At 38.8% G+C, this 17,322-nt stretch overlaps 6 protein-coding genes and 2 long non-coding RNA genes across 11 annotated transcripts in view; 6 read left to right on the forward strand and 2 right to left on the reverse strand.

Moving 5' to 3' along the window:
- Positions 1–17,322, reverse strand: part of LOC138138849 (uncharacterized) — a 206,940-nt gene that overhangs the window by 58,094 nt on the left and 131,524 nt on the right. The window lies entirely within an intron of this gene.
- LOC138138846 (cathepsin B-like cysteine proteinase 4) lies at positions 1,215–2,622 on the forward strand. Of its 2 annotated transcripts, XM_069058946.1 has the most exons (4): positions 1,215–1,683; positions 1,730–1,939; positions 1,992–2,220; positions 2,269–2,622. In XM_069058946.1, the coding sequence occupies exons 1-4, from the start codon at positions 1,336–1,338 to the stop codon at positions 2,598–2,600; spliced, it is 1,119 nt and encodes a 372-aa protein (XP_068915047.1). In that variant the 5' UTR covers positions 1,215–1,335; the 3' UTR covers positions 2,601–2,622. The 2 variants fall into 2 exon arrangements, with proteins under 2 accessions (XP_068915047.1, XP_068915048.1); XM_069058947.1 differs by lacking the exon at positions 2,269–2,622 and having other exon boundaries at positions 1,220–1,683; positions 1,730–1,919; positions 1,992–2,162.
- LOC138138852 (uncharacterized) lies at positions 3,484–4,761 on the reverse strand. The gene is made up of 3 exons (XR_011162123.1): positions 4,176–4,761; positions 3,690–4,120; positions 3,484–3,632 (listed from the first exon to the last, which is right to left on the reverse strand). It is a non-coding gene; the product is annotated as an uncharacterized lncRNA (long non-coding RNA).
- Positions 7,292–9,367, forward strand: LOC138138509 (cathepsin B-like). Its single transcript, XM_069058486.1, has 5 exons — positions 7,292–8,108; positions 8,163–8,248; positions 8,300–8,509; positions 8,767–8,980; positions 9,030–9,367. Exons 1-5 carry the CDS (start codon positions 7,907–7,909, stop codon positions 9,365–9,367), a joined length of 1,050 nt encoding a protein of 349 aa, XP_068914587.1. The 5' UTR covers positions 7,292–7,906.
- On the forward strand, positions 9,806–11,330 carry LOC138138838 (cathepsin B-like cysteine proteinase). Its single transcript, XM_069058937.1, has 5 exons — positions 9,806–9,896; positions 9,950–10,391; positions 10,439–10,648; positions 10,700–10,925; positions 10,973–11,330. The coding sequence occupies exons 2-5, from the start codon at positions 9,951–9,953 to the stop codon at positions 11,275–11,277; spliced, it is 1,182 nt and encodes a 393-aa protein (XP_068915038.1). The 5' UTR covers positions 9,806–9,896; position 9,950; the 3' UTR covers positions 11,278–11,330.
- Positions 11,698–13,217, forward strand: LOC138138847 (cathepsin B-like). Its single transcript, XM_069058949.1, has 4 exons — positions 11,698–12,096; positions 12,143–12,352; positions 12,575–12,803; positions 12,852–13,217. Exons 1-4 carry the CDS (start codon positions 11,752–11,754, stop codon positions 13,181–13,183), a joined length of 1,116 nt encoding a protein of 371 aa, XP_068915050.1. The 5' UTR covers positions 11,698–11,751; the 3' UTR covers positions 13,184–13,217.
- On the forward strand, positions 13,331–14,656 carry LOC138138842 (cathepsin B-like). Of its 3 annotated transcripts, XM_069058940.1 has the most exons (4): positions 13,333–13,717; positions 13,768–13,977; positions 14,037–14,264; positions 14,311–14,656. In XM_069058940.1, the coding sequence occupies exons 1-4, from the start codon at positions 13,370–13,372 to the stop codon at positions 14,494–14,496; spliced, it is 972 nt and encodes a 323-aa protein (XP_068915041.1). In that variant the 5' UTR covers positions 13,333–13,369; the 3' UTR covers positions 14,497–14,656. The 3 variants fall into 3 exon arrangements, with proteins under 3 accessions (XP_068915040.1, XP_068915041.1, XP_068915042.1); XM_069058939.1 differs by having other exon boundaries at positions 13,331–13,717; positions 14,037–14,656; XM_069058941.1 differs by having other exon boundaries at positions 13,587–13,717; positions 13,764–13,977; positions 14,037–14,656.
- Positions 14,766–16,262, forward strand: LOC138138848 (cathepsin B-like). Its single transcript, XM_069058950.1, has 4 exons — positions 14,766–15,309; positions 15,367–15,576; positions 15,641–15,875; positions 15,925–16,262. The coding sequence occupies exons 1-4, from the start codon at positions 14,974–14,976 to the stop codon at positions 16,254–16,256; spliced, it is 1,113 nt and encodes a 370-aa protein (XP_068915051.1). The 5' UTR covers positions 14,766–14,973; the 3' UTR covers positions 16,257–16,262.

Raw genomic sequence — 17,322 nt, forward strand, 5'->3', positions numbered from 1 at the left:
TATAGGCAATAAATGGTGGAAAATAATGACAATATACAGTAAAGAGATGAAGACAACAAGAAGACGTATCGAAGACGCAATGAAAGAAAACAGGGAAGAATTTATGCTCATGGGAGGGGACTTCAACGGGAGAATAGGAGAAAGAAGAGCAAGAAATTGGGAAGAGGAGAAGGGGATGGCAAAAGAAAATCCAAAGACAAAGTGGAAGAGACTGATGGAATGGATCGAAGAAAATGGATGGGAGGTAATGAACGGGAACAAACAAGGGGACGAAGATGGGGAATGAACCTATACTGGGTGCCCCAAAATTCGCGGAACAACGTAGTAGTACGTTGTTAAGTAGTCATTATGAGATCAGGTAAAAATGTTTTAAAAAAAATCAATCTTTTTTTTGTGGAAGATATGGACCTATTCATTACACTAAATCCCAATGCAATCCTAATGCATCCCAATAGTCTGCAAATATTTCATTTTTGTTGTACCTATCCTTGGAAATGAGAGGGAAAAATCAAAGCCGTGTTGCCCTACGCTATTTGAGGTAAAACGAACAAAAATTACTACTTGGAAATGCTGGAAATAATGAAGACAATAATTGCAAACCTGATCACAATCGTTGAAAATTATTAGGCCACTGGCTAGTAAAAGACAAATAGTCAAAATCTTTTTTATTATTTAAAATAAATGAGATCAAAGCTGCACCTTTTGGGCCCCCATATCTTCAAATCTAAGAGGTATAGAATTTTGTAATTATTTTTCTCGTTATTTTCTAAGATGAATTGACATTGCCTCATTGAGTTGTTCCGCGAATTTTGGGGCACCCAGTATAGGTAGCAGGGGAGAAACAGTGATAGATTACGGAACAGTGAACGAAGAAGCATGGGAAAGAGTAGAAGAAGGCAGAATAGGAGGGTCGGATCGTCTCGAATTAGCTTTGAGGAACAGAAGGGGAGGAAAAGAACAGAGAAGGAAAGGAGTGGGGGATAGGAATAAAACTATTTATCTGTATTTTTTTGGAATTGCTGTTTTATATGTGAAGAAATTGTAGTCAGGATTCGGAAAGCCCGTATGGTAAATAAAGCATTCTACTACTTATAGTCCTCGTATTGCTTCTATTTCAATAACGACTAAACAAACTTCAGAGACGAACTTTCATGAGAAATGATCATAGGTTTCAATCCTTATCTGTTTAAGTTAGGAATTCCTTCCTTTTCTGTTGAAGTTAGGAATTCGTTTCTTCTCTAAAAATAACATTTCTCCTAAAAATTTAGCTAGGCAGTCGCCATTAAACAAAATTGCATTAATTTTGACAGTTTTTTTCAATTCGTTCAAGAAAACATGTTGGCAAATCTCATGGTTGTAGTACTGATGTACATCTTGCCCCAAACCATGGAGGTTGCCTCGGACTTAATATCTGACGAGTTTGTCTCTTCCATCAACAACATGAGCACGACTTGGACCGCTGGCGCTGGTATAAATTTTCCCTACATGATGTTGACAAATTACGAATCTTTAAGTGGGACCGAATCATGGATGAATTCTGACGAGAACCTTTCTACCATGCATCACCGCCGTCGCTACTTCGATACAATCCCAGACTTCTTCGACGCAAGAAACAAGTGGCCTTTTTGCAAAGACATAATAAACACCGTCGAACATCAAGGCAATTGCACCAGTAGCTCTTGGGTAATACTTCACAAACATTTCGCACAATTTTGTTAAAGAGGTGTAGGCTTTCGCCGCAGCTTCGGTGATGAGTGACAGAATGTGCATAGAATCAAAAGGAAAAATCAAAGTGCACCTGTCTGCAGAAGACATGTTGTCGTGTTGTGAAGAGTGCAGAAAAACGGGCAATGGTTGTTCGGGTGGCAACATTTTAAAAACTTGGAAGTTGTGGGTTCGAGATGGCATAGTGACAGGAGGTTATTACGGTTCAAATATTGTGAAGATACCAGTCTATAGTACTTCTCCATTGATTTTCTTGATTTTTTAAGGGTTGCAAACCTGTGTCCGCTTCAACATTTCACGAATCTCAATCCCCCAAATGTCAGAAAATTTGCACCAACGACAAATATAAAATTCGTTATAGAGATGACAAGCACCGAGGTGGCCTGATCTACATTATATCGTTTGACGTTCGTCAGATACAAACTGAAATCTTCAAATATGGTCCAGTCAGTGCCACCTTTTACCTTTCGAAAGATTTATTTTATTACGCAAAGGGTAGTTCTTGGTTCAGATTGTTTCCGTACTAATTATATTGTTCCTTAGGTGTGTACGCACGAGTCAAAGGTCCAAAGTTTGGTTTACACAGTGTCAAAATTTTGGGTTGGGGTACGGAAGACGGCACACCCTATTGGTTGGTTGCCAACAGTTGGGGCCGTCATTGGGGCAACGGAGGATTGTTCAAATATGTAAGAGGTGTAAATGCTGAAGAAATTGAGAGAGCTATAGTAGCTGGAAGAATCGACGCGAAAATATCTCCTCGTGAGGAACTAATCAACCCACACTCTTCCTCTCAACCTCTGCAAGAAACTCACCAGAAAACAGCGATGGTTGGGGTGGTTTTGATAAATTATGTATTAGCGACACTATTTGACTAAATACAATTTAAACTAGTAAGAATATGTTTATTACATACTTGTTGAGACTTAAAACAAATGGAAGACAAGTGGTAAAAGGTAGATCTAGACCAGCACCAATTTAAAAAAAATCTTTTCAAAATTCGTATTTTTTAAAACAATAAAAACTAAAAACGAGCAAGTACAAGATTAGTAAATGTTTTATTTAATAGATGTTTTGGGACATTTCTTGCTTGTCATTGTGGTACTTCACTTCCTTCATCCATGACGTAAGCTGATAATGTTTTATCCAACAAATTTATCAACACATTAATGAGCAAAGGTTGAGCTGGACTGTACAAAGAACTTCCCACAAAATGTGAACCACATGGTCTTTTACAACAAATGCTTTATTTGTCCTACGGACTTCCTCTTTCCCGTTTTCACTCTCAGTCTATTCCTCTTGCATTCTTTTTCCACTATGTAACCTGGAATTTCTCTGTCCGCTTCTAGCACTCATCTCAAATATTTTTTTGAAATGTCTCTACCTCCTCTTGTTCCTTCTAACGCCAGATCTCTGCCCCGTACATCAGCCGCTCTCTACCATGCTCTCCAACATCATCATTCTCCTCCTGAAATCATCTCCCCACTTTCTCTCTCCGATTCCCCACACACACCTCCCACTACATTGTTTGCCTTCCTTACTACAGTCATGGCCAACTGTATCGATATACACTAGACGTGTATACAGAGTGATCAACAAGAAACCAAATCAAGAGTGCTACCTCATCTTTTATTTTATCGAAACGTACGTCGTATACTAGTCAGACACTTTTATATAATTGCTGTGCACTGTTTTGTTGGTTGCCTACCTCTCAAAAATCTATTATTAATTGCCTTTATAAATTGTTTGTAATTCATGAATAATGGATTTAAAAGGAAGTTATTATTAATTATTATTTATTACTGATTAAGGAAAAAACACAGTTACATAAAATTCCTTCATAAGGCACGTAATCTTTGGTTACAAAATTTTAAGTCATTATTTTTCAGAATTCTTTGTTTTGTTGTTTTCTGTAAGAAAAGTGCTAAAGTTGTTATTCTCACATTTTTGGTTAATTGAGAACTTACTCGTATCTTTTCTAGCAGTTTAATTAAAACATTTAAATTATTCCAAGGTCAAAAAATAAGTTTTCACAAAAACTGTTCCAAATGTTCTCCATTGTGGTCCAGAAAGAGTCAAACTCGCCTCTCATATTTTCCAAAAACACTTATGAAGCTGTCAGGTGAAATGGACTGCCAAAATTCATTTATGGTGAAAATTTCTTTAAGGTAATTTTTTTTTTCTTATTTTTTATTTCTTGCAACACACAAGGGAAACAAATTAATAGCCTCCTTCAAAATGTTTGCAATAAGTGCCATAACTCAATTTAATTTGCAGTCTTAAACGCCTTATGGAAGTTGAGGGATGTTCCTTGATAATTTGTCGAACATTTTGCACCATTTCTAAAATTTGAACTAAGGACTGACCTGACTTCTTCTTAATGATGGATTATGATTCACTAAAATTAGGCATTATAATTTTAAGACATTGATAAACTTGTTAATAACCAATACCATCAGGTTCAGACATTTGGCTTGAAATTCTTCAGTGTAAGGGGGTACAAAGTAAGGCCAGTCTTCACTTTCTTGTTTCATCCTCTTTCGAAAATAATCTAATAAAAATGCCTTCTCTTTAATGGTAAAACCCATTTTACAACTTATTCTGGGATAATTATTGCTTACAATTCCAATAAACGTCTGTAAATATTGCCGAAATCGAAGATTTGTTTTTTAGGTTAAATCACTTAAATTGTCAACAACAACAACCTTGAATTTTGAAATGTGACATTTAAACGAAACATCTCCGTACCAGTGGCGTCGCGTTTGGCAATAAAGCTGATAATTTACTTACTCTTACAAATGTAAAATGTTGCTCTTATTTATCTTATAAATTGTTTCCCTTATCTTATAATAATAATAAAATGCACAATTATAATTTCAACGTCTAAAATTCATGAGGTATGATTTATTATAAACTAGCGTTTGAGACCACAAATTGTCTACGGCCATGCTTTGAACGCTTATTTGCGTATGATTCTGCTACGACGTGACCGATAATTTGCAACGCTTGCTCTGATTTGGATTCTTGTTGATCACTCTGTACATGGCCGTTTCAATTTCAAAATAAAAGTGTTCCTAGAAAGCAAACCATGAACTACCGTAAAGTAGCGACATCTGTTGGACCCTTTCATAATCATTTTTTTAATTTGAAATTGTCAAATTGAACGTCACTAACGTCAGATTTTGGAAGTATTTTCTTACCTTCCTGTGCTCATTGTCAATTATAACATTTACTGTTCTGTTTATGATTGTCGTGTTTAGTTTCGTTGTGTTCATTTTAACTTATTAATTTCGAGTGACAAGCAAATTAACAGACAAATAACATACGACAACTAACCGTTACCTAACCAAGAATATAAATTTGACAAGTTGACGTAGTCGTAGATTGTAGATTGGTTAAAATTATATTCGTATGGCGTCGCTACTTTACGGGAAATTTCAATTGTTTCATCGGAATTTTTCTCTTATGGAAAAATTGCAAAATGAAACGGCCATGTATACACGTCTAGTGTATATCGATACAGTTGGCCATGCTACAGTGCGCCCAGAAATGTGGTAGCAACTTTTACACAAAGTGTCACAAGATGGCACTTTCGAAAAGCCAAATCATGGCCTACTAAATCTGAACTGCGCTGCGCTTATTAATAAGCGCAGCGCAGTTCAGATTTAGTAGGCCATGGCCAAATTTGTTCAATCTTGCAACATTCAATTTTTGAATTTTTTCAAAAGAGTATGTTAAGGAGGTTTTCCGAACAATTTTTACCACCGATTTGTGCACTAAAATTTGTCGAGATGTTGCTCGAAGGGTTCAGTTATGCATTGAGCATAATGGTGGTCTATTTGAACATTTTCAATAAAATTTAAATTTGAATGTTTTACGTTTGACAATTCTTGACATTTATTTATCTCAATTTAGATAGAGGCATTGCCATGCACAGTTGCCATGCATAAAAAAAGTGTCATCTTGCGGGACCAATCGAAAAACTTGCTACCACATTTCTGGGCGCTCTGTATCTCTTTCGTTGAACGTGTAGCCCAAGTATTTGAACTCGCTCACTCGTTCTGCTTCTTCTTCATTTCTGTTTCTGCCTTTCCTCCTTCCTTCCTCCCTTCCAGCAGTTTTATAAATTACTCTTCCCATATTTGCAGTGTTATTTCCTCGCTCACTGTATCATTTTTCTTTCTCTCACAGTTTATGCATTTCCATACCTCCTTCTCTGTTCTTATTTCCTTTATCTCGTTCTCCACCCTCCTCCTTCTTCTGTTTCTAGTTCTTTCTGCATTTCTCTCTCTGTGTGTATCTTCTTTTCGATTCTAGGAAGCAATTTCTATAGATTTTGGTCCTCTTCCATTCTCTCAACGCCTTTACTGCTTCCTTCTTCAATTATTCACATTCTTTGACCTACCACTCATTTTCCCTTCCTATCTCTTTTGCTCCATTGACTACTATCTCATTTTTGTTGTTGATTTTTCAATTAATCCTTTCAGACTTACCGCCATCTTCTCTACCTCCTCTTCTTTAATTCGGACTTTTTCTAGTCTCCTTGTTCATCCCATATTTCACCTTCTTCTGCTCTTCCTTTGCTCTTCCATTTTCTCTTTCTTCATGGTTCGTATTCTATACTTACTTATTTCTAGCGGGAGATGGTTCGACTCTACTCTTTCCCCCTATTCTGAATTCTTCTACTCTTCCGTAATCTATTACTGTTTCCCCTGTGTTACCTATGTAGGTCCATTCCCCGTTCTTCGTCCCCTTGTTTGTTCCCATTTAATACTTCCCATCAATTTTCTTCGATCCATTCTATCAGTTTCTTCCCCTTGGCATTTTCCACATTGTTTTTGGTTTTCTTTTTCCATCCCCCCTCATTTCTTCCCAAGTTCTTGCTCCTCTTTCTCCTATTCTCTCGTTGAAGTCCCTTCCCATGAGCATACATTCTTCTCTGTTTTCTTTCATTCTATCTTCGACATCTCTTCTTGTTGTCTTCATCTCCTTGCTGTTGTATTCTCATAATTTCCACCATTTATGTCCTATATGTACATTTCTTTCCATATATCCTTCTTCTTCTCCCTTTCCTTGTCACTTTTCTTTAATCCCCCTTTATAGCTTCTCCAGCAGCTCTTCTTTTCTTCTTTCCTCGTTTTGTCCTTGTTCGCAACCGTCCAATTCCCACCTATTTACACGTCCACTCTCAACACATGGTTTTTTAGTGCACCAATTTTGACGTGCTTGACATCTAATAACCAAACTAAAGATTCCGACGGAAGACTCAGATGACGAAAATGAAAGAGTTTTATAAATCGCATAAGAACAGCGATTTTTTTATTTTACTAAACATATCTAGTAACAGGCTGTCAGTGGAATTAGTGACAGGTTCATTGGGTCAAATGGAAAAGTCAACGTGCAACTAATATCTCCAGTTGTCATCAGAAGGTGACTATAGTGCCGAAGTTTGGAGGAAGAACAATTCTATACTTTAATTTTGTTCGAACTTGAATTGCACAATGTGTGGATGTTTTGGGCCAAGAAGGAAGTTGTGAGTGGAGGAGACTTAGAATCAAACACTGTAACGTTCTTTCTATTTCTAGTCATGATCTAACAACCTTTTCTCTAAAAGGTGTATTCACAAAATAAGCAAAAGTAACTAAACAATAATTGCAATTTATTTTTCTAATGTTGTAACAAGTTTTAATTGAAATGAATTATTCTTTTATTAATTCCTAACAGTTTCTCTTAGTGGATAAAAATTATCATACAGGCACTAATCTATTTCTTGATTCGTTTCTCGACCTGGTGTATCCTCTCCTCCAACACTTTTATTTTTTCTTCCAACTCATTCTTCTTTTTTACAATGTTTTCTCTGGCTTCGTCAATTCTCTTGTTCGTAAATTTACTTTGTTCCTTCAACTCTTTCAACTCCTCCGACATTTGCCTGTTTTTCGTCAATAACACCTTTATAATCCTGACCATCGTCTTACTTTCCACTTTTGTACGCGGCATTTTTGTCTTCCCACCAGAAGCTACCTCACACTTCTCCTATTAAATCTCTCTGACTCCGGTTTTTCCTGACAGTAATCTCCTGTCATTGTGTCATTTCAACTGAAGCTTTCCACAATAAATCACAACGTATCCAAGTATTCTACCTCTCACCACTAAATTTCTCCCAGAGGAAAACTCAAACGTCAGGATGAACGCCATATTGTGGATGCTTCTACTCGCGCCGGTCCCATTGATGGCGCAACCGGCTGACGCCCTCTCAGACGACTTCATCGCCTTCATCAACAAGAAGGACTCGATCTGGACCGCAGGAAGGAACTTTCCGAAGAACACGACGACTGCAGATTTGAAGAGACTGGTCGGCGACAAAGAGGCGATATCTTACGACACCAGTAGCGTGAAAATACTGCACCATGACAGCGACTACTTCGACAAAATTCTTCCAGATTCTTTTGACGTTAGAGACAGGTGGCCCAACTGCAGCGACGTTATAAGTATCATCCGAAATCAGGGTAACTGTGACGGGTCCTGGGTAAGAGTACTGATTCGTACTAGACTGCATATTAAGGTTGATGTCGATTAGGCCTTTGCCCCAGTTTCCGTCATGACTGACAGGACGTGCATCGAGACTGAAGGTCAAATTAAATTCTTGTTCTCTCCCGAGGACATAATGACGTGCTGCAAAAGGTGTAAATACGGAGATGATGGCTGCAGTGGAGGCCGCACGTTACAGGTTTGGAACCACTGGAGAATTCACGGTGTAGTATCTGGAGGAGACTATAATTCCAAACATGTAAGCCACAATCACTTCCTTTTGGGTTCTTTCAAAAAAAATGTCATGGCAGTACCAAACCCGATGAACATCTCTAAATGTCGCAGTACTTTCATATTTTCCTCTACGTTAACTGTACTATCTTTCGAAGTGTTCTTCCCTTTTCTTCAAATCAACACCACCTGTGTCTGCCTTTTCAATTTTGTTACTTTCCATTTCTTCAATCTCTCAATCTGCCTCTTTCAAAATATTTCTCTCCAATTTCATTATGTTGCCAGGGTTGCAAACCATACAACGAGTCCTGGTCGCCCAAGTGCAACTTCAACTGCACCAACTCCAAATACAACACTTCGTACGATGATGACAAACGGTTTGGCCGTTCATTTTACAGAATAGACGAAGACGTTTATCAGATCGAAAGCGAACTGATGATGCACGGATCAGTCATCGCGATATTCACGGTTTATTCAGATTTCTACAGCTACCAAAAGGGTAATCTGATTCTGAATAAAAGGGACAATCTGTAGCATTTTTGATTTAGGTGTTTACAGACACCTCGCAGGTCAGTATGTCGGAAATTACGTGGTGAGGATTCTGGGGTGGGGCTTCGACGACGGCGTGCCGTATTGGTTATGCGCCAACTCTTGGGGGAAGGACTGGGGAAAGTTGGGAGGCTTCTTCAAGGTCTTGAAAGGGGGCAACGAGTGCGGGATAGAGTCGAAGGTGATGACGGCGAGAGTTACTCGAAGGATCAGCGCTCGGGAGAAGCTTGTAAATCCTAACTCTACGTCTTCAACACATCGTTTTATTATTAGATGTCATGTTGCTGTTGTAGAAATATCAGTTTTGTTCAGTATCTTTGCAAATAAATTATTTTAATAAATAGCAGTTTCTATCTATATCATAAGCTAGTGTTATTTCCATTTCCTCCATAGACGTAATAACAATCAAACTTGCTTTCCAAGTTAGTTCATCGGATCTTCGTTTTTGATACTCTTCAAATTCAAGTGGTTAGGACTGAGAGTCTATGAGTTCAACTCCTTCAGCTTCTAACTCTTTTATTGTCTTTGCGACATCTCCAATAGCTTGACTTGGTTCAACACTTTCACTCAAACTGGACACACCTTTTGCAACAAATGTTCTAGAAGACCTTGTTTCAAAATATTCCTTACTGAAGGTTTTCTGAAGCAATAGAATCTAAGGATCCTTCGTCTTCAATATTTATACTAAGTAAGTTACTCCTTTTCCTTGATCTGCAAAAAAGTTTTGTGAAGGCATTATTTGCACACCAGATTTTTCAACATGTTTGATCGTAGTTTGCTGTGTACTTTCGATTCTTCGACTGTCAAAAAAAGATTGACAGGGATTGTAAAGCACAATAATTTTAATAAAAAGCAACTCAGTGCACGTAAGTTGATAGGTCAACTAGAAATTGTTAAAATCTTCTTGTTTCTATTACAGAATGAACCGTTTTGTAGTTTTGGCGATGCTAATTTCATATTGTGCAGCTACTGGATATTTTGCTAATTTTGAAATATCGGGTGAATTTCCTTGTGAAGATTTCTCAGACGAAGTGTGTAGTAACAAGGTGAAAATAGTGTTAAAGAATATGACTGACAAATTAGACGAACGGCGTCGTAATGGTCTCATATCGTGGTTTCCTAAATCTGATGTTCGTGATTCCGGATATGAGAAGTATTTAGACCAGCTGAAGAGTTACAGTGATTTCCGGAATGAGTTGTCTGAACAACCGTCGGCTACGGTAGAATTACCATTGACGTTAAATTACAAGAGTGTTAGCGCGGACAACATTCCTAAATCCTTCGACGTAAGAGAATTCTGGCCGTACTGCAAACACTTTACTGACTCAATCGAGAACGAAGGGAACTGTTTCAGCAGTCATGTAAGACCGACGAATTCTGTAAACATTCAAAATGACACAATTTCCAGGCGATCAGCGTGGCTTCGACCTTGAACGACAGATTATGCATCGCCACCAAAGGCCAAGAAGATTTTCTCTACTCTGCCGAAGACATTCTAACTTGTTGTAAAGCGTGCAAGGTGGAGAACACCTGCAGACACAATGGCTCGCAACACAGAACCTGGAAATTTTGGGTGGACGAGGGAATCGTCTCTGGAGCATTCGGCGAATCGAATGAAGTAAGCCGGTCTTGATAGCACTCTTCCTGCTCACCATTCTCAATGTTGAAGGGTTGTTTGCCGTTTTTCCCGTCCAAGCAGTTCAACACGCCGATCTCTTGCCATAAAAACTGCACCAACCCAAACTACAAGACTCCATACGAGGAAGACAAATACGAAGGAGCAATTTTCTACAGGTTGAAGAAAAATGAGATTCAGATACAAACCGAGATCATGGCTTATGGACCTGTCACTTCTCAATTTGAACTTTATCCAGACTTATTTGTCTACAGCAAAGGTAGGTACGGGTGGGAATAGTCGGAAGCGACTGACTTTTGGATTCAGGCGTCTACGAAAATCAATTCGGAAACGAGATTGGTCATTGCGTTATCAAAATCATTGGGTGGGGTGTAGAAGACAAGCTTCCGTTTTGGTTGGTTGCAAACACTTGGGGAAGGAAATGGGGAGATTTGAATGGTTTTTTTAAAATTTTGAGAGGGGATGATCATCTTGGTATTGAAGCAAATGTTATGGCGGGACGGAGATCGTCGGTGTTGGCTGCACGTGAAGAACTTTTAGCAAATTCAGCCGGGAAGATCCAGAGTAATTTTTTCTTTGCGCTTTTATTTCTATTTTTCATTTACACATAGCTTTCAATTATTTTGAAATGTATTTATCTACATAAATAAATAATTCTCCTTGACGAATGTGGTAACTGTTTGTTGTTGTAGTAGACATCCAGATTCTACATATAGATATCTAGATCATATTTTTGAAAGAGTCTGAAAACGAAAAATCATCTGCAATCAGAAATATTAACAATTGCAACAAATTCTTCACATGCGTGAATGAGTTGTTGATGGAATAGATCTAATAAGTAATAACATTACACCATGCTGCGCTTCTTTTCATCAAAAATCTTAATCTTCTCTATGGTGTTCTTTGATGATATCAAAACTCGATTGGCCTAGTTAAAAACATGGTTCCCTGAAGTTCATTAAACAGAACAATTTTCTATCTCGGTCAAGTAATGTAATAGATCAAGTAACCTAACAAAAAAAAATAAATATTTGACAGTAGATCGATCAACCTTCACTTTTGAAAGTATAGACGTCACCAATCAAATGTCGCCCTATCTGCACTTTCTTCTTGTTTCTCTTTTGCTGCCTTTTACTCTTCCAGCAGAAGTTTCACATATCACGTCAGAAGAATTCATAAAAGCCATCAACGATAAGAAGTCGACTTGGACCGCTCGTTCAAATTTCCAGAAAAACATAACAGACGATCTTTTGTCAGGAATAATTCAGACCAAAGAGACGTTCTACACGGACGACGAAAACGGTGTGTTGAACTACCAAACACAATATTTTCCAAACATATCGGAAAATTTCGACGCGAGACAAGAGTGGCCCGAGTGCGAAAAGATAATCAGTTTTATCAGGAATCAAGGTTTATGCTCCACCTCTTGGGTAATGAGAAAAAATCAGTCGGAAGCAAATTTCATTTGGTCTTTAGGCAGCCGCCCCTGCTTCTGTGATGAGTGATAGGATATGTATAGCGACTGAGGGAAGACTTCAAAGACATGTGTCCACAGAAGATATAATCACGTGCTGTTCTTCGTGCAAGACTTTCAGTAGCGGTTGTGGGGACGGTGTGCACCATGAAGTGTGGGAGTTTTGGATCGAAGAGGGAATTGTCAGCGGAGGAATGTACAACTCGAAGGAGGTTACATATTTTAATTAATCTCTTCCTTCTCTCTGGTCCAATCAGTACTTATTTATTTGGTTAGTCTTCATCACATTTCGTCACTAGACGAAGACTTTTCTTTATGACAATTTGCGCATTTAGCAGACAATTTCCTCCATTCACCTTCTTTCTAATTTGATACCTCCTTTTATCACCAAGTTCCTTTCAAATCCTCCCTTAATTGGCAATTTCCTTTCGAAGGGCTGCAAGCCAGACTCGCACAGCACCTTCGTCGACCATCAGGTTCCCACCTGCGACAAAAAATGTTCCAACCACAAATACGAATTCACTTACCAAGACGATTTGCTGTTAGGTGCAATAACTTACAAAGTACCCAGCAATCAGAAGCAGATTCAGATCGAGATCATGAATCACGGTCCGGTGTCGGCAGTGATGAACGTGTACGAAGATTTCTTCAACTATGCAGAAGGTCAGTGGTTGTAGCGCGTTGCAAAAAATCTAATCATCATGAGTGCAGGTGTGTACCAACATATCGATGGAGAATATAAAGGAACCCATGTTGTCAAGTTGATGGGGTGGGGAGTAGAGAAAGAACAGAAGTACTGGCTGGCGGCCAACACTTGGGGGAGATATTGGGGTAAATTGCATGGAACGTTCAAAATTTTGAGAGGTCAAGGACATTGTAAAATCGAGAGCGAAGTAAGAGCAGGAAGGATGTCAGCTCAGCTGACGCTAAGAGAATATATTAATTATAGTCAGTCTGTACCAAGTTCAGATATTGGACATGGTGGACAGTCACTTGTGACATACGGTCCACCACTCTGTGTTTTGTTTTGGGTAATGAACTGACGAATGCATTAAACTACATTCCCAACAGCTAAAATGTTGTTTTGATGGTCATATTCCCTGCAGTGTTCCACAAAGATCAATCTTTGGTCCATTCTTATTCGATTGACACGTGTCCAGTCGAATTTCTTGACAGCGTGCTACGTGCTACGTCTTTTGTTTTGACCTGACTTGGCAAAATATTGACAGATGTTTTGTTTTAGAAATTACATGATCCATCTGCTCTTCTTGTTTGTCCTGTTTGCGTTACCAATTTCCATCACAGCAGAACTTGAAGACGAATTCATACAAGCCATCAATAAGAGGAAGTTGACGTGGACGGCGCGCCATAATTTTGCCAAGAACGTTTCGAAAGACGATCTGAAGAAACTAGTTGGAACCAGAAGTGATTTCTACACGAGCGACGAGAACCCGGTGCTGACCCACAGGGTGAACATGTCGAGCATTCCGAAATATTTTGACAGCAGAAATCATTGGCACTGGTGTAGAGACGTGATCAGTCACGTGAGAAGCCAAGGGTTCTGTTCTATTGCTTGGGTAATGGTAGCGGACAGTATCGGGAAGTGATTTTATTTTGAGTTAGTTAGGCAACTGCTCCTGCCTCGGCCATGAGTGACAGGACTTGTATCGAAAGCGGCGGAAGAGTGAAGAAATCGTATTCTGCTGAAGACATAATGACTTGCTGTCTCGAGTGCAAGATCGATTTAAATCCTTGCCATGGTGGTTGGCATCATAAAGCGTGGAATTTTTGGGTGAAGAAAGGTGTCGCATCTGGAGGAGATTACGGTTCAAAAGAAGTTAGTAAATTTCTACAACCGCTTGCTCTTTCTGATCTATCTCATGGTGACATTTTAAGGGATGCAAACCCAATTCAGAAGTCGCATACCATCACGGACCTCCCACCTGTGAGCACAAATGCTCCAACGACCACTACCAGATCCCCTACGACGAAGACAAAGAGTACGGCAGATTCACATACAAACTGTCCGAAGACGAACGACAGATCCGCGCAGAAATCTTATCTCACGGAGCGGTCACGTCGGTTATGGACGTGTACGAAGACTTCTTCAGCTACGAAGGAGGTGTTAGTGTCTTGGATCAAAATGGCAAATGTCTTATTTTGTCCGCAGGTGTGTACCAACACTTCTACGGAAAGTACGTCGGTACTCACGTTGTCAAAATCTTTGGGTGGGGAGAAGAGCAGGGAGAGAAGTACTGGTTGGCAGCCAATTCTTGGGGACCCTCGTGGGGCAACTCCAATGGAACGTTCAAAATTACGAGAGGGGCGCAAGAGTGTGAAATCGAGAGGGAAGTGAGAGGAGGAAGGACATTGGGGAAGCTCTCCCCACGAGAATATCTATGGAAATCCCCTAATTCAGCAAAGCCAAAACAGAATCTTCAAGCGATATACTTTTTGCTTCCGTTTCTTTTACATCTTGTAAACAGTTGAACAATAAAGTCATGTTAGTAGTACTACTTCAGCACTTTTTTGAGAGTAGAAAGTAGATCATAACAACCTTCAGGGTAGAAGGGCAAGCCGTTGAAGAAGCTGTAGTTAGCAACAACGTAGAAATCTCGTTTACACTTTTTTCGAATATTTTATCATATGGTTCCAAGAATGCAAAGATGACAATACAATTTGGAAGTTGTATCACTTTCTGGTTTCAGTTTTGACAACTGTAAACAGGAAAAAACTGTCCTGTCAAACATCTGCTTGACGTAATTGACATTTTAGCTTGCTCTTGCATCTACCCAACCCATTGCCATTAGCACTTGGTACAAGCAAAAACCAAATGGAAACGAAAGCCGTGGTCCTGTTTCTTCTTTCCATTTTAGCATTGCAGCTTACGCAAGAGCTCGACAACACGTACGAGCTGATAGATGTAGTGAACAACAAGAAGACATCTTGGAGCGCTCGTGCAAACTTCCCCAATTCGACAACGGATGATTTGAAAAAAATGATCAGACAGAAATTAGGGTTTTTCACTAAAGACGAGACCGGTACGATCTACCACAAACTTAAGTACTACGAAAATATACCGAAGTTTTTTGACGCCAGAGAACAATGGCCGGAGTGTGAAAGTATCATTAGCTATGTTAGAGACCAAGGAAGTTGTGCCAGCTCTTGGGTAAGAGATAAGAAAAGTACTATTGGGAACGTTGAATTGAGATGATATCTGATGCAGGCTATTACTCCAGCGGCTGTGATGAGTGACAGATTGTGCATAGAAAGCAAAGGAAAAGAACTGATCCACATTTCGGACGAAGATTTAATCACGTGTTGCAAGTCCTGCAGTGATTTTGAGAATACTTGCGACGGAGGCATGCATCACAAAGTATGGGAGTACTGGCGTGACTACGGAATTGTATCTGGAGGAGGACACGACTCAATGACAGTTAGCACCTCACCAAAACACTCAATCTTTGCAAACACTTCAATTCATTTTTTTTCTCTTGAAGGGGTGCAAACCGACTTCCAGCTCCACTTTCCTCAACGGTACATCTCCCCATTGCGTGAAGAGATGCACCAACCCTTACTTCAACGCCACAGCCAATTACACTCAGGAGAAATACTTCGGAGAAATAATTTATAAAGTGCCAAAAAGAGAGAAACAAATTCAAATAGAGATTATGACTCAGGGGCCAGTTGCAGCAGTCATGGCCGTTTTTGAAGACTTCTTCTTCTACGAACACGGTCTATATTCACACAGAAAAGAAAATCGAATGGTTTGTCTATATTTCAGGTGTGTACAAACACGTGACTGGAAAATTTGTTGGTACCCACGTCGTCAAGATTCTAGGGTGGGGGGAGGGGGAAAAAGACAAATACTGGTTGGCCGCTAACACTTGGGGGAATCAGTGGGGTAAATTGAAAGGAATATTTCACACTTTGAGATATAACTTTCACGCGGGGGTTGGAATGGAAGTAAGAGCCGGAAGGAAGAATGCTGAACTATCCAATAAAGAGAATATTGTGAATTCGTCTGTGTCAGTACAAGTCAATCGCAACCTCTTGTTTGCATCTCTTTTTGGTCTATGTATTATAGTCATCGTGATTTTAATAGAAGAGTATTAATCAAAACTTTCGCATTTTATTTCGTAGTACAATCGCATCCCCGCCGATTGGCTCCATCAATTGGTAACAATTTTCAAATCACCTTGGATACACTTCTTCAATTGTTCAAACAGAAAGCTTTCATATTATACCCTACAAGATGCGCCCGATCAACGGCCCAGCCGTGTTATGAACCACAGACAATTAAACTATAGTAAGACTGTCAAAAGAGATTACATTTTTGGTGACGCGCTCAAGTGGCGCTGCCCGAGCGTTAGGCCAAACTAATGTATAACAAGTAGCATATCTGACTAGTTTTTGTATACCTAGTTGCCATTTTTTTTTTAATTTGATTTAAATTGATACTTATCTAAAAAAAATAAAAACGACTAATTAAGTATTAAACATTTTAATACAAATTCTAACATATACAACAAATTAGTAGTTCATTAAACGAGTTTGTGTGTAAATTGGGATTTTTTGGGCATGAGTGGCCTAGTTTAAAAGGCGAGTGAAACTGAATTGAAGAGTAGAATTAGTTCAATAATTTGATTTTGCGTTAACTTTTAAAATTTCTGGAGATAATTTTAGGATCGTGCAAAAGATTTTTTAATTTTGAAATTGTTTTTTGCTGATATCGGTCCATATAATAAATGTTTCTACCTTTTGAAGTAAGACTACTAACTTTCTTGCATTCAAGTACTTGCAACACACTAGAAGATTTTGTTGGGTGTCTATTTTGGGCCTTGGGCATAACAAGAAGGATTAGATTCTCTACAGTGGGATTTTCAGTAATCGTAGATTTTTCAATTTGTTCAGCTGATCTAACATTGTTTACGGAAGTTTGTTTGTCTTTATGAAGAAAAATCGACGGCAGAACGTATTTATGGAGTTTTGCTTTTTGAGTAAAGAAATTGTTGCTAAAATGTTTCTCGCAAATAAAAGCATTATCTGTTTTGAAGGGTGGTGCAACATTTACCTAAAGCTTCTATCCATCGTTTCCTTTGTTCTTCTAATTTTTGAAATTTAAAATGTTTATTTTTTATCGCCGATCTTGTTTACAAAGCATTTATGTTTAATTTTTCCC

The sequence above is a fragment of the Tenebrio molitor genome, chromosome 9, assembly GCF_963966145.1.
Source record: "Tenebrio molitor chromosome 9, icTenMoli1.1, whole genome shotgun sequence".
Taxonomy (NCBI): domain Eukaryota; kingdom Metazoa; phylum Arthropoda; class Insecta; order Coleoptera; family Tenebrionidae; genus Tenebrio; species Tenebrio molitor.

What these genes read in the sequence shown, in the direction of transcription:
- LOC138138838 (XM_069058937.1), top strand. Translation starts at nt 9,951, where the DNA reads ATGAACCGTTTTGTAGTTTTGGCGATGCTAATTTCATATTGTGCAGCT. An exon ending in GGAACTGTTTCAGCAGTCAT is followed by an intron (nt 10,392 to 10,438) that starts GTAAGACCGACG and finishes CACAATTTCCAG; the next exon opens with GCGATCAGCGTGGCTTCGAC. An exon ending in CTTATTTGTCTACAGCAAAG is followed by an intron (nt 10,926 to 10,972) that starts GTAGGTACGGGT and finishes TTTTGGATTCAG; the next exon opens with GCGTCTACGAAAATCAATTC.
- LOC138138847 (XM_069058949.1), top strand. Translation starts at nt 11,752, where the DNA reads ATGTCGCCCTATCTGCACTTTCTTCTTGTTTCTCTTTTGCTGCCTTTT. An exon ending in GTTTATGCTCCACCTCTTGG is followed by an intron (nt 12,097 to 12,142) that starts GTAATGAGAAAA and finishes TTTGGTCTTTAG; the next exon opens with GCAGCCGCCCCTGCTTCTGT. An exon ending in GAATGTACAACTCGAAGGAG is followed by an intron (nt 12,353 to 12,574) that starts GTTACATATTTT and finishes TTCCTTTCGAAG; the next exon opens with GGCTGCAAGCCAGACTCGCA.
- LOC138138848 (XM_069058950.1), top strand. Translation starts at nt 14,974, where the DNA reads ATGGAAACGAAAGCCGTGGTCCTGTTTCTTCTTTCCATTTTAGCATTG. An exon ending in GAAGTTGTGCCAGCTCTTGG is followed by an intron (nt 15,310 to 15,366) that starts GTAAGAGATAAG and finishes TATCTGATGCAG; the next exon opens with GCTATTACTCCAGCGGCTGT. An exon ending in GAGGACACGACTCAATGACA is followed by an intron (nt 15,577 to 15,640) that starts GTTAGCACCTCA and finishes TTTCTCTTGAAG; the next exon opens with GGGTGCAAACCGACTTCCAG.
- LOC138138509 (XM_069058486.1), top strand. Translation starts at nt 7,907, where the DNA reads ATGAACGCCATATTGTGGATGCTTCTACTCGCGCCGGTCCCATTGATG. An exon ending in GGCGATATCTTACGACACCA is followed by an intron (nt 8,109 to 8,162) that starts GTAGCGTGAAAA and finishes AAATTCTTCCAG; the next exon opens with ATTCTTTTGACGTTAGAGAC. An exon ending in TTTCTACAGCTACCAAAAGG is followed by an intron (nt 8,981 to 9,029) that starts GTAATCTGATTC and finishes TTTTTGATTTAG; the next exon opens with GTGTTTACAGACACCTCGCA.
- LOC138138846 (XM_069058946.1), top strand. Translation starts at nt 1,336, where the DNA reads ATGTTGGCAAATCTCATGGTTGTAGTACTGATGTACATCTTGCCCCAA. An exon ending in ATTGCACCAGTAGCTCTTGG is followed by an intron (nt 1,684 to 1,729) that starts GTAATACTTCAC and finishes AAAGAGGTGTAG; the next exon opens with GCTTTCGCCGCAGCTTCGGT. An exon ending in GTTATTACGGTTCAAATATT is followed by an intron (nt 1,940 to 1,991) that starts GTGAAGATACCA and finishes TGATTTTTTAAG; the next exon opens with GGTTGCAAACCTGTGTCCGC.
- LOC138138842 (XM_069058939.1), top strand. Translation starts at nt 13,370, where the DNA reads ATGTTTTGTTTTAGAAATTACATGATCCATCTGCTCTTCTTGTTTGTC. An exon ending in GGTTCTGTTCTATTGCTTGG is followed by an intron (nt 13,718 to 13,767) that starts GTAATGGTAGCG and finishes TGAGTTAGTTAG; the next exon opens with GCAACTGCTCCTGCCTCGGC. An exon ending in GAGATTACGGTTCAAAAGAA is followed by an intron (nt 13,978 to 14,036) that starts GTTAGTAAATTT and finishes TGACATTTTAAG; the next exon opens with GGATGCAAACCCAATTCAGA.